The following is a 13819-nucleotide window of genomic DNA, read 5'->3' as shown; positions in this document are numbered from 1 at the left end:
TGGTTAAAAGCTTTTCAGAGTGTGGGAATCTTATGGCAGCGAGCATGGGAACGGCTGTAAAACCCCGGCTGAAAAAGGAGGTTTACACCTTGCGTTTGACAGGCTATTTGACGCCCTATTAAATACCTGCACAAGGAATCTCGATTCCCTTGTTCTACGGGAGGAAATCCACCATTGGCACTGGGGGTTTGGGGGGAAACCTGCCGCTGTGAAGCTGAAAATTGTTGAGAAAAAGAACATTTGCGCAGCGCAACTTGGCTGCAATTAGAAAGCACAGAGTGGCAGTGCGCGGCTATTTTATTTTGTGCGCTGGTAAGCGTGCATGCTGCTTCAAACTCTCAGTTAAGACTGGAAGACAAATGGCTTTAAAGTTGCTCCATGGCAAATCATCAAACCTTTCTGTCATAATACGCCCACACGCAATGACTTTAGGTTTTTGCAATTTAGTGTCGTCCAATCAGGAATCTCCAGGACAAGTGTGTCTTTGAAGGACCCTTTAAAATGACCAAAATGGCAGACTTCATTAGTCTTTTCAGGCATGGGTTCTTCAGACTTTTTTTGTCATGTTGCTATATAAAACTGGCTTCGGGGGCTGAATTTTTAAAAACATGGTAATGATGGTAATGAGCCAAATTTGGGGGCCTGCGAGTCCAACCAAATGTAAACAGGCCAACAAAATGAACCAGAGTTAAAATCAATGAACCGACCAATTAATCTATCATTTAGCCAAATAACAAACCATTTGTATATAATCTCACCCTTTAATCCCAGTGGAGGGCGCGATGAAGCGATGACCTTCATATGAGCTGATTAAAAACAATTACAATACCATAATGAATATTCGAAAGGGAAGCCTTACATGAAAAATCTTCGAGCGTTTTCGCTATAATTTTTTTTTAAGTGGGCCATAAGAGACCCCAGCCCTCGCTTTTGAGAAGATTCACCAACAAAAGTGCTCATTTTAAAGACAAAAGTGTAAAGATTTAAAAAACAAAAAACAAAAAACTTGCTTTGTTAGAATGAAAACTTTGACTGATAGCGAGCGACCTTCAAAGACCTAGCGAGAATTGGAGAAAAGGAACTCTGAGATGTACTGAGTCTTTTTTGCAGTTTTTCGTTGGTTTATGGGGCAGTTGTGATTGAGCCGAATGTATTCTACCCAGCAACAAGTGACCAATCAAATACAGTAAGTGGTCAATTGAGCAATTCTATTACGTCGCCGAAATAATAGCTCCATTTTTATGTCAGTTACAAATTTGTGTTCTAGGCACTTTTTCATTGACAAAAGCAGGTAAAGTCCGCCGGGCTTCCAAGTGTGGCTGTTTTCTTATTGCTCTTTATCTCCTCTTGGATACAATCTGTCTCTCTTACAACCTGCCGACAAAAACGAACATGTACATGCTAATGTTAACTGTGCCAAAGCTCTGGATGCTGCAGTTTTATACTCCACAGTCTCAACTTTTCAGAGCTTTTTTGCTCCCCTCATTCTCCTCTCTGATGAAAAAATCCCATTACCAACATGCCGAGAGACTCTAAGAATGTAACCCACAAATTCTGCCTGTCAAAACACACGCTTATACACACATGCTATCATGAGCTCAGCTGTCCCTTAGCTCTTTTGGCTGCTGCAATATATTTCTCCACAATCTCCATTTTGCTACAGCTCTCTGTTTTCTGGCTGCCCCCAGTCTCCTCTCAGATAATAAATAAATCAATCAATCAATCAACAAAACAAACACATGCTAACGTTACCTTTGCTGTGCTGTAACTCGCTCTGGACGTGCAATATTATAAAGTGTCAACAAAATTTTAAAGATACAATGTTAGCTTAGATGTTGAATAAATCTCACTTTACACTGCAATATCATATTCTACAGTCTCCAGTTTGCTGCAGCACTCAGATTTCTTGCTGGCCTCAGTCTCCTCTTGGATAAAAAAAATCTACAAAAATAAACACAAATATGCTAACCTTAGCTTAGCTGTGTCCCAGCTCATTCTGAACACTGCAATATTATACTCCACATTCTCCCTTTCGCTTCAGAGTTCAGTTTTCTTGCTACCCTCAGTCTCCTCTAAGTAATTTAAAAGAAAAAAAAAGATAAAATGTCAACTAAATTAAACACACGCATTCTAATGTTAACTTAGCTGTTCTAAAGCTGTTTCTGGACACTCAATACCATACTCCACATTCTCCCATTTGCCGCAACGCTCAATTTTCTTCCTATCCTTGGTATCGTTTTAGATAAATACATGCTATTGTTAGCTTATCTGTGTCGTAGCTCTCTCTCTGCGATATCATATTCCAGTCTATATGTTGCTATCTTTTTTTTGCTGCCCTCAGTCTCCTCTCGGATAAAATGTGTTTACCTTACCATCATACCAAGGGGCACTAATGACTAAAGCCTACTCCCACGCTAATATTAGCTTAGCTGTGGCCTAGCACTGAACGCTGCAATATTCTACTACACAGTGTCTGAAGATTTATTGAGGAAAGGATGTCTGGTCTCTGTAATTGACAGCCTGAAGGACATCCTACCTGCGGGTACATCATGTGCAGTCGTAATGCTAAATTCACGTCAAGACGGGGTGCTATTTGTTAGCAATATGCGCTGCGATGAAAACCCCTACCCCCTCCGTACCCATTCATCCTTCCCCCAATCGTCACCTCCGAGGGGACGTCGGTGTTCCCACTGAAGGCCATTAGCTAATTGCTCTACGCCGAATATGACGTGGCTGATCGATCAATCAGAGTCGTCTTGGCCGCTCGGGAATTGAGCTAATGTGCTTGTTTTTAATGCGGGGGTACTGTATCTAGCTTTGCAGTTCCAAAAGGACTTTGAGTTAATCCGAGCTCGCGCGTTGAATAATTGAAAAGGGTTTCATCCATGATTTATTTTAATTGATCCACACCAGTAGGCTAACTTGCTTTTTACTCATTTAATTAATGGCCACGGTAGCTTGGTAAAATAGACGCACGCAATAACGGCGCTACCTTGAAGTTGCCACGCCATTTTAGAACGGTGGTGGAACAGAATGCGTGATGTTCTGTGTCGGGATTATCGAAGCACATCATGCACAGTACGACCAAAATCCTTAAATGGTGGATTTTTTTTAATCTTCTTTCAAAGTTAAAAAATCTTAAACTTTGAAAAATCCTTACGTGTGTACCAGGCCTTAGGCAGATTGATAAGGATTCTCTCCTTGTAGTCGGGTACGATTTGAAATGCGAAGGGATCAAATGATAACTTGCTAAGTGTTGGTACTGGTGCAGATAGAATAATTATTATAATAATAAACATTTAAATTTCAAGACATTTACCCGTGTTCTTAATAGATAAATAGGTAGTTAGACAGATACTGCAGCTACGTAGATCTATGGATAGATTAGATACATAGCTAGCTAGCTAAATAGGTAGACAGAGAGACATACAGACAGGCACCCAGACAGACAGACAGATTGAGTAGGACAGGAACAGAACGAGGAGGCGCAGAGGGAGAGGGTGAAAGACAAAGAAAGATAAACATGCATCCAGAGAGAAAGAGCGGCTTGAAAATGGCTAATGAGCATCTGAGCGAATGAGAATTGGACCAGATGAAAGGAGCCTCTGCAGACATTATGTCCATTATGTGTTGCCAAGGCCAACTTCTTTTTATTTTGTTTTGTGTGTGAGGTAGCTAAAAGGTTTCAGGATATGAAAGCGTTGAAGCCTGATAGAAAACAATGAACAGATGACCAGCTCATTAAAGTTTGGCTCTATTTTTCATTCGCTATACCAATTGTCTTTATTAGGCTTTCTTTATTTTAGTATTACATTTAGTATTGATATCCATCATCATGTGTGATGTCATGGATAAATCTTGTGAGCTAAATGAAAAAATAAATGATTCATTTGTTGTATGAATAATTATTTTAAGTATCATTAACTAAATAACGGCACGGTGGGCGAATGGTTACAGCGTCTGCCTCACAGTTCTCAGGACCGGGGTTCAATCCCCGGCCCCGCCTGTGTGGAGTTTGCATGTTCTCCCCGTGCCTGCGTGGGTTTTCTCTGGGCACTCCAGTTTCTTCCCACATCCCTAAAACATGCATGTTAGGTTAATTCACAACTCTAAATTGCCCGTACGTGTGTATGTGAGTGCAAATGGTTGTTTGTTTGTATGTGCCCTGCGATTGGCTGTCAACCAGTTCAGTGTGTACCCCGCCTCCTGCCCGATGATAGCTGGGATAGGCTCCAGCACGACCGCGACTCTAGTGAGGATAAACGGCTCAGAAAATGGATGGATGGATTAATTAATATTTTATATTAAAAAATAAATAAAGTAAATATTGATTTGTTAAATGTGTGTGGGCGGCACGGTGAACGACTGGTTAGCACATCTGCCTCACAGTTCTGATGTCCTGGTTTCAAATCGCCTGTGTGGACTTTGCATGTTCTCCCTTAGCCTGCGTGAGTTTTCTCCTGGTACTCTGGTTTCCTCCCACATTCCAAAAACATGCATGGTAGGTTAATTGAAGACTCTAAATTACCCTAGGTGTGAATGTAAGTGTGAATGGTTGTTTGTCTATACATATGTGCACTACGATTGGCTAGCAACCAGTTCAGGGTGTACCCCACCTCTCCCCAGAGTCAGCTGAGATAGGCTCCAGCACGCCCGCGACCCTAGTGAGGATAAGCGGTACGGAAAATGGATGGATGGATAAATGTGTGTGTGAAATTGTTACTAAATACTATTGTACTAAATAATAATAATTTCCACCCAAAAGGAAGGATGTATTAACTCCAGCAGTACAAACAAACCACCACTAGGTGGCGGTATGACACGTTTCTTTGTGTGTGTTTTTGAAAGTTCAGAATCAGAATCAGAATCAGAATCATCTTTATTTGCCAAGTATGTCCAAAACACACAAGGAATTTGTCTCCGGTAGTTGGAGCCGCTCTAGTACAACAGACAGTCAATTTACAGAACACTTTGGAGACATAAAGATATTGACAAAAAACAACAACAAACAACAATTGTGCAAAAAGATGCTAAGTTGTCATGTTTGTTTGGCAGCCTTAAACCTCCCGTGTAATCACATTGTTTGTGTTTGTTGCGCCTTGACCTCCGCTCGCCGCGCACGACAAATTGATATTTATTACGTGGCTAATGTGGACCGCTCGCTACGTCTCCATCAGATATGCAGGAACATTATGGAAATGATGTGCAGGTGCAGGCGCATCTGTTTGTCTGAATGCACCTCCTTCAAAACACTTTTGCAATTATTTCACGACAACGACACAGATTTTCTGTTTTCAGTGTGTGCTAGAACCTACTGATATAAGTAGAATGCTAACATGCAAACTATAAGATAGCAACATGAGTAAATAAAGCACTGAGGCAGATGGAATGGGCGCGATTTGAAATGAGAATTGATAAAATGCAAACATACTACAAGTTGCTCCAGGCCTAAAAAAATAATGATAATAACAATAAACATTGTCAATTTCTAGTGTTCTGTTGTCACCTGCTTTTTTTCAAGTCTGTTCTTTCTCTAAGCTCTGGCTACTGCTCAAATGAGTCTGCCACAATTGAAATCCTGAAGTGAGACTGATGAAAGGTGTGATGCCTTTGAGTGGGGACAAACAAATCAATTGCAGGAACTCATTAGAGAGCTCTTCATGATGGCAGCCTTGTGGCGTCAAGGCCTTTTTCTTCCGTTTTGTCCTTTTTGTCAATGTCTTTCTGTCTCCAAAGTTTTCTGTAAATTGACTGTCTGTTGTAGTACTAGAGCGGCTCCAACTACCGGAGACAAATTCCTTGTGTGTTTTTTGGACATACTTGGGAAATAAAGATCATTCTGATTTTGGTCCCATCACACTGAAGTCTTTCTTAAGCTTACATGCTCCAATTAGAAGCACAGGAAAAATAAATATTTGTCATTTATTGTGAAAACCACAAAATAGTAATAGTAGCCTAGTAATGGCGTCCTTGTTATATGTTAACATAAAAACGTTTAGCATGTTAGCGTTTAATCAATTCTCATTTTTAATAGTACCTGGATACAAGGCATGATGCAAAATCCTTTTGAGCTGCCGAAGAGCTTCCTGTCCTCCAGTTGATATATTGCTAAATATTAGCATACCAACTGTCAGTATGTTAGCATTTCATCAATTCTCATTTCACACCAAGGACACAATATCCATCCATTTTCTGTACTGCTTATCCTCACTAGGGTTGCGGGCGTGCTGGAGCCTATCCCAGCTATCTTCGGGCGGGGGGCAGGGTACACCCTGAACTGGTCGCCAGCCAATTGCAACGGACAATCAAAACTGCTGAAAGGATTGTCGGTACCCCCCCTACCCAACCTTGAGGACTTGCACGCTGCCAGAACTAAGACAAGAGCGTGCAAAATCCTCTCGGACCCTCTCCATCCCGGTCACCAACTCTTCCAGCTCCTTACCTAAGGTAGGCGCTACCGATCAATGCAAACTAGAACTAGCAGACATTCCAACAGCTTCTTCCCTCTTGCGATCAACTTCTCAAACACCTAACCTACAATTCCATTACAACATGCTGGCAATTTTTTGACTTGAGTTCGTTGTCACATTTCTGTGGGGCCAATTATACATTACTCGTGCACTCACTGTAGTTGTCTCGCCACGCTGCACTATTTGCATATCTGTTGTTGACCAATACTGGCCACTCATGCCAGAGTAGCATCTGCTCCATTTGCACACTGATTGAGGAGTATCTGCAACATTTGCACAACCAACATTCTCCCAGATTATCGCACTACTCTTCACTTTAAACCGCATACACTCCTTGAAGTCTCGGCGCCCTTTGCACAATGGTCATTGCACCGGACTATTGCAATATTAGTCATTCGAACTGCTCTAAGGGGTAGAGGACTCTGCATCTTTTTGCACAATTGTCAAAAAAAATAAATGTACCGGCATTACCAGATAACTAGCAACCCTTTACTGCTCAGTGACTGTTTTTTTTTTTGTCAATGTCTTTATGTCTCAAAAGTGTTCTCTGTCAATTGACGGTCTGTTGTCGTGCGAGAGCGGCTCCAACGACCGGAGACAAATTCCTTGTGTGTTTTTTGGACATACTTGGCAAATAAAGATGATTCTGATTCTGACATATAGACAAACAACCATTCACATTCACATTCACTTACACACTAATGGCAATTTAGAGTTGTCAATTAACCTAACTTGCATGTTTTTGGGATGTGGGAGGAAACTGGAGTGCCCGGAGAAAACCCACACAGGCACGGGTAGAACATGCAAACTCCACACAGGCGGGGCCGGGGATTGAAGCCCGGTCCTCAGAACTGTGAGGCAGACGCGCTAACCAGTCGACCACCGTGCCGTTATTTAGTTAATGATACTTAAAATAATTATTCATGCAACAAATTAATCATTTTTTCATTTAGCACACAAGATTCACACCTATGGGAAAATTTAGAGTCACCAATCAACCTACCACGCGTGCTTTTGGAAGTAAGTACCTGGAGAAAACCCATGCAGGCATGGGGAGAACATGCAAACTCCACACAGGCGAGGCCGGGATTTGAACCCCGGTCCTCAGAACTGTGAGGCAGATGTGCTAACCAGTCGTCCACCGTGCCGCCTAGGACAGAATATAAAATCTTTTTTGTAAACCATTAATAAGGATCAATATCATTCCCCAAATCAGTTTAAATAAATAAATGCCAAACGGAGTGCCATTTTATTTTAGAAAGAGCTACTGTAACTACTCTGGATAGACCAACATCAACAAGAAAAATAAGAAGTTGTCAGTCTTCCTTTTGAGTAAAAATAAAACATGGAGCTCGCGTGCACGCCTGCATGACTGACAGCTGACGTCTGTCAACAGCCATGAGTCTACCCTCTGTAAACATCGGCGTGTTCAAAATGCCATTGAAGTAGGGAAAAGTATGCGGATGGAAACCCAACAACTTGGGAAATTAGTCAAAATAACAACATTTTAAAACAAAGTTTACAAAAAAATCCATGTTTTACTTAGCCAAAAAAACATTTTTAGCTTAACGGTTGTAGCCCCACCTGTTGCCTTGCATAGCTTTCCATGTTAGCATTTTATCAATTGTCATTCAAATAGTACCTAAATACAAGGTAAGAATTAAAATCATCCAAACTTACCATGTTAGTGCTTGGTCATGGTGACATTGTTGACGTACAGTACTCGCTTTCATGAGCCGCGAGGAATTAGCGCGCTTCCTAGTTCCAAATCTGTCGCCAAAGGCGAACGGCTTGACAAAAAAAAAACAACCTGTTACTCTACCAAAAATAGCATGTTCCATACTCCAAAGACTTGTGTTTTGTACTTCTCAGTTGCCGCTCTCTCTGCTCTATGCAAAATAGACAATAGATATAACTAGCATCACATGGTCGCCATGTCAATACCCCACATTCAACATGGCCGCCACGTAGGCATGGTAGGCATTGGAATTTACAGCGTCAGCCTCACAGTTCTGAGGACCCGGGTTCAATCCCCGGCCCCGCCTGTGTGGAGTTTGCATGTTCTCCCCGTGCCTGCGTGGGTTTTCTCCGGGCACTCCGGTTTCCTCCCGCATCCCAAAAACATGCATTAATTGGAGACTCTAAATTGCCCGTAGGCATGACTGTGTGTGCGAATGGTTGTTTGTTTCTATGTGCCCTGCAATTGGCTTGCAACCAGTTCAGGGTGTACCCCGCCTCCTGCCCGATGACAGCTGGAATAGGCTCCAGCACGCCCGCGACCCTAGTGAGGAGAAGCGGCTCAGAAAATGGATGGATGGATGGATCTAGTCATGGCGGCCGACTGGTTAGAGCGTCTGCCTCACAGTTCTGAGGACTGGGGTTCAATCCCCGGCCCCGCCTGTGTGGAGTTTGCATGTTCTACCCATGCCTGCATGGGTTTTCTCCGGGCACTCCGGTTTCCTCACACATCCCAAAAACATGCACGATAGGTTAATTGACAACTCTAAATTGCCCGTAAGTGTGACTGTGAGTGCGAATGGTTGTTTGTTTATATGTGTCCTGCGATTGGCTGGCAACCAGTTCAGGGTGTACCCGGCCTCCTGCCCGATGATAGCTGGAATAGGCTCCAGCACGCCCGCGACCCTAATGAGGAGAAGCGGCTCAGAAAATGGATGGATGGATCTAGTCCTATTGTATATCTGTGACCTGGAAATACATCAGTCCCATTTTCTGGGATCGTCTGCCTCACAGTTCTGAGGACCGGGGTTCAATCCCCGGCCCCACCAGTGTGGAGTTTGCATGTTCTCCCCGTGCCTGCGTGGGTTTTCTCCGGGCACTCCGGTTTCCTCCCACATCCCAAAAACATGCGTTGTAGGTTAATTGAAGACTCTAAATTGCCCATGGTGTGAATGTGAGTGCAAATTGTTGTTTGTTCATGTGTGCCCTGCGATTGGCTGGCAACCAGTCAGGGTGTACCCCGCCTCTTGCCCAATGATGGCTGGGATAGGCTCCAGCACTCCCGCGACCCTTGTGAGGATAAGCGGCTCAGAAAATGGATGGGTATTGTCAACCTAATTTAGCTCTAAACCTAACTCCAATTATTCCACGTTTCCACATAATGTAAAGACATTTGTTTTTTCAGTCATTTGTATTAGCACTTTGTTCATATCAATTTAATTTTTAATTATTTTTACCATTTTCTGCATGCAATTTTAAGTCACAAGTGGAAACTATTTTTGGACAGATTGCTCAGTCCTGACGGTCCATTTTATCCGAAATCCGTTATATCGGGGTCCATTTTATCGAGGCTCCACTGTATATCAAAAAATGTAATTCTTCAGAAAACATGTTGCAAATCATGAAATCGAATTCATTTACTTTAGAACATTTTCTAAACTTAGAAAAAATTATTACCTCTTGAATGATAACAAATACCAATAATTCACATCAGTAAAATTAATTGATTCTCAAAATGAAATTCAATGGGGTACATCTTTACCTTTATCGATCAAATTATGTAAAAATAACCCAGATGCTTAAATCCTTATCGAGCTGCTGTATGGATTTTTGTACCTAAGTTGCTATCTTGCCATGTGTTCAAATACCAACTGTTAGCATGGTACCATTTGAGCAATTCTCATTTGAAATAGTTCCCGACAACAGAGAATGATGTCAAATCCTTATCAATTTTGCAGTCAGCATCATAACCGCAGGCGTTAAAGTAACCTCCATATGTCAGTGTTCATGTTCATGTTCATCAATCGGGCGTCGGTGCAGAATAACGGGAGGAATGGTCGAGTGGGAATCAGGTAGCTGCATTAGAGGTTATTGATGCGAAACCATGCGAATGACGATCTGTAAAGACGACACGCTTATAGCGAGATAACTAGCTGCACCGGGACATGGGAACTTGTATCAATGAGGAAAGACATGTATTTGGTTGCACTCTTTCCTCTTCACACTCAATATATGCCTTTTTTAACAATAGAAATAGCCTGAGGTTCTGAGCTAAAATTAAATCCTGACAAGACAACTGTCAAACAAATGAACATGAGTCAAAAATAAAATATGTCAACACATAAAAGTAGACTCGTCACACACTCAGTAGAAATGAAAACACAGGCTACCTTTGTCAGCCTGAGGAATCTCACTCCATTCATTTTCCAGCTAACAGTCATAAAAATGTAGTCTACTGACTCCCGTTATGAAATATTAGCTTGTTAATGTAAAAGCAGTTCCCAGTCTATTGAATATATATAGTTGTCAGATTGAGGAACCTCACTCCATTATTTTTCTATCTAATGGTCAACAAACAAGGTAAGTCCCTTCTACTGATTCTCTAAGTCCTTTCTTGTTGTTCTTGTTCTTGTTGACAAATATTAGGATGTCAATGTAAAAGCAGTTTCCAGGCTATTGAATATACTGAGTTTGACAGACAGGGGAACGTCACTCTATTAACTTTTCATCTAACGGTCAAAAACAAAGTCCATTCCACTGCTTATATTAATTATTGTTGATGTTAACACATGAGCATGTGAAGGCACCTCCCAGGACATTCAATAATAACTTCGCCAGCCTGCACATGTCAATATGTGAAACCAGCTCTCATGGTATGAAATATGCTAACTTTGACAGCTTAGGGAGCCTCATTCCATTTCCTAATTATGTATGATTTGGCAGTATAGTATTTTGTTTGAATACTTTTTAAAATATAGTATGTTAAATTCATAAATTTATGAATAAAATGAAATTTTATGCTAAATTTGCTAGCGTGGAAAACGTTACTCCATTCCTTGCTCAAATGTCTGTTGTAGCTAAGTATGTTATTGATTCTTTGCCTTCGCTGTGTTACAATAAATTATGTGTGAATGCACTAGAAAAGCATCTGTGAATATGGGTTACGTCAACCGTATTCTGCTAGATGGTACACATATTCACATTTCGAATCAATTTCTATTAAAGCCATTGGAGACTTCGGCGGGCGCTCTCTCCATTAGCTCATGCACAGCTGTAGCATGTGGTCGCTTTGGAAAATAGTCCACCTACAGTGTAGGGGGTGCAGAGAGAGTGTTGGGGTTGGGGGGTCTTTGCTGCAGGGAGATGATCATTATGGTGCCTCACTGACCTCCAACCACTCTTCACGGATAATGAAGGTTTGTTCGGGTAACCTCAATCCATTCTTTTCCCGCTTGTCCGTGTTGCAAAGCTATATACTGTGTGGTATTTCTGTGTTTTGTATTAGTACGTTGTTTTCATCGGCAAAATGTAGACAAATTTATACTAATGGTGCTAGCCTGGGGAAACTCACTCCATTATTTTTTGGAGCTAATACGGTGATTTGTATTAGTACTTTGTTATTGTCAACCTGGCGGCATGGTGGAAGACTGGTAAGAACGTCTGCCTCACAGTTCTGAGGACCGGGGTTCAATCCGCGGCCCCCACCTGTGTGGAATTTGCATGTTCTCCCCGTGCCTGCGTGGGGTTTGTATTAGCGCTTTGTTCATGTCAATTAAATTTTTAATTAATTTAATTTGTCTGTGTTGTGAAGTTACGGTATACGTATATGATATTTCATTTTAGTAATTTTTTATTGTCAACATAATGTTCACGTATGTTTGCTAACTTTGCCAGCCTGGGGAACCTTACTCCATCCATGTCACACATTTTCCACGGTATTTGGTATTAGTACTTAAAGCCCCAGGTAAGTCTTTTTTTTTTGTTGCTAAATACATAAACTATATTATAGGTAAGTGCTGAAAACGTGCAAAGACAGAACAATTTTGGAGTGAATGTTTGAGATATAGCTTTAAACTCTTTTTTACCATCTCAGATGGCTGCATTTTGTTTTGGGCGGGGCTAAAAACTAGCCCTGTAACGAAAGCAGGCTGGCATATATTTTCTGTCATGAGTTCCATCCCCCACTATAAACAACAATCACCCTTATTCCATGCATTGGCCCTTCAACGTAATTGCCACTTCCTTATTCATAATAACGTGACCCATTACCACCAGTATAGCATGCAATTAGCCATCAACCTATGCCTAAAACTAAAAAGAAAATGCATCTTCCCTGAAGTGTAATGCGTTTTGAGTTATTTGGGCTACAGTTTATCTGCTGTGGTGTGACGCCACACGCGACACATAGCGAGGCAGTGGAGAAGCGGACGGGATCCGCCGCCCCGGCGGCCTCTTGTTGGTTGGCCAGCAGCTAGAGTAGTCGCCGGAGGTACGGTGCTAGGGCCGTCAGCCTCACGGTTCTCCTTCGGTGCAACCTTCGGCAGCCACAGCAGCGCGATTAACAGCTGAATTTTAACCGAGGTAACGGAGGGAAAATTGTCCCAGCGTGGGGCTCAGAGGCAGCCTTGCTTCCACTGAAAGCCTCTCAGAGAGAGAGCGTGTGCAATGTGCGTCACTGGGAATTCTCCTCCCCCCTCTAAGAAAAGAAGGCACGATTGAGAGCTGAAAGTTCTGGAGAGGCGGGGTTTTTAGAGCATTTAGTGACACCCCCACGGCGTCTGGAAGCTGAAAGAATGTCTCAATTTCTGACCATTTTGAAGCCTGATTTCACATACTTTTGATTTGTTTATTCATTCTAATTTGTCCGCCTTGTTAACAAGACTGTTTTCTGTGATGTGTCAAATTTATGACATTTTTTGCGACTTACATTTTACTTTGCTTTACTTTAATTACAGATATATTGTGCTAACCTTTCTAGCCTGTGGAACCGCACTCCATTGATTTTCCACTACCAGCTCAAACGTGATATAACACCAGATAGATGGCACTAAATCCACTTCACCTAACATACGTATAGGCATGTGTAAAAAAAAAAAGCTAAGTTCATCTTTTTACACAAGTGCACACACTCACACTTGTACTGTACTGTCACACACTTCCCAGGAAGTCTTTTCATCCATCAAACTTTGGACTGGAAAAAAGGAAGAAGTGGATGTCGCCGTGCGGGGGAGAGTGTGGCGGGATAACACCGTTAGACATCTATTCATCTTACCTCCTCTCCCGTCAGATAGTACGCCGACAGCAGCCCGCCGACGTAACGGATGTTCACCTCAAAGAGCGACGCTTCGCCATTCTGCCGAGAGAGAGTGGAAGAACGTCACTTGTCAGCCTTGTCAGCATAGAATTGACAATAAAGCATGAACAGATATGATTATTAATAATGTGTGTGTCAACGCAGTGACAGCATCATGAGTAAAATCTGTGTCACATACACACTGAGAGGAATTTTATTTTATGAATAAAAAAATATGATAACATCCCATTTCCACAGTTAAGAAACACTGTGAAATTTGGAATTTCATTTATCTTTCACCTTTTAATTTTGTCGGCAT

General features: G+C 41.9%; 1 protein-coding gene across 6 annotated transcripts in view; it reads right to left on the bottom strand.

Moving 5' to 3' along the window:
• The window catches only part of LOC133480195 (mannosyl-oligosaccharide 1,2-alpha-mannosidase IC), a 153186-nt gene that overhangs the window by 36378 nt on the left and 102989 nt on the right, over positions 1–13819 (bottom strand). For all 6 annotated transcript variants that reach the window (XM_061777952.1, XM_061777953.1, XM_061777958.1 and 3 more), the window contains exon 4: positions 13480–13560. In XM_061777952.1, the coding sequence (XP_061633936.1) occupies positions 13480–13560 (81 nt within the window). The remainder of the gene's footprint in view (positions 1–13479; positions 13561–13819) is intronic.

This window comes from Phyllopteryx taeniolatus, chromosome 6, assembly GCF_024500385.1.
Source record: "Phyllopteryx taeniolatus isolate TA_2022b chromosome 6, UOR_Ptae_1.2, whole genome shotgun sequence".
NCBI classification, from domain to species: Eukaryota; Metazoa; Chordata; class Actinopteri; order Syngnathiformes; family Syngnathidae; genus Phyllopteryx; species Phyllopteryx taeniolatus.
Note: the sequence above shows the minus strand (reverse complement) of the source record. Positions and strands in the feature narration are given on the sequence as shown.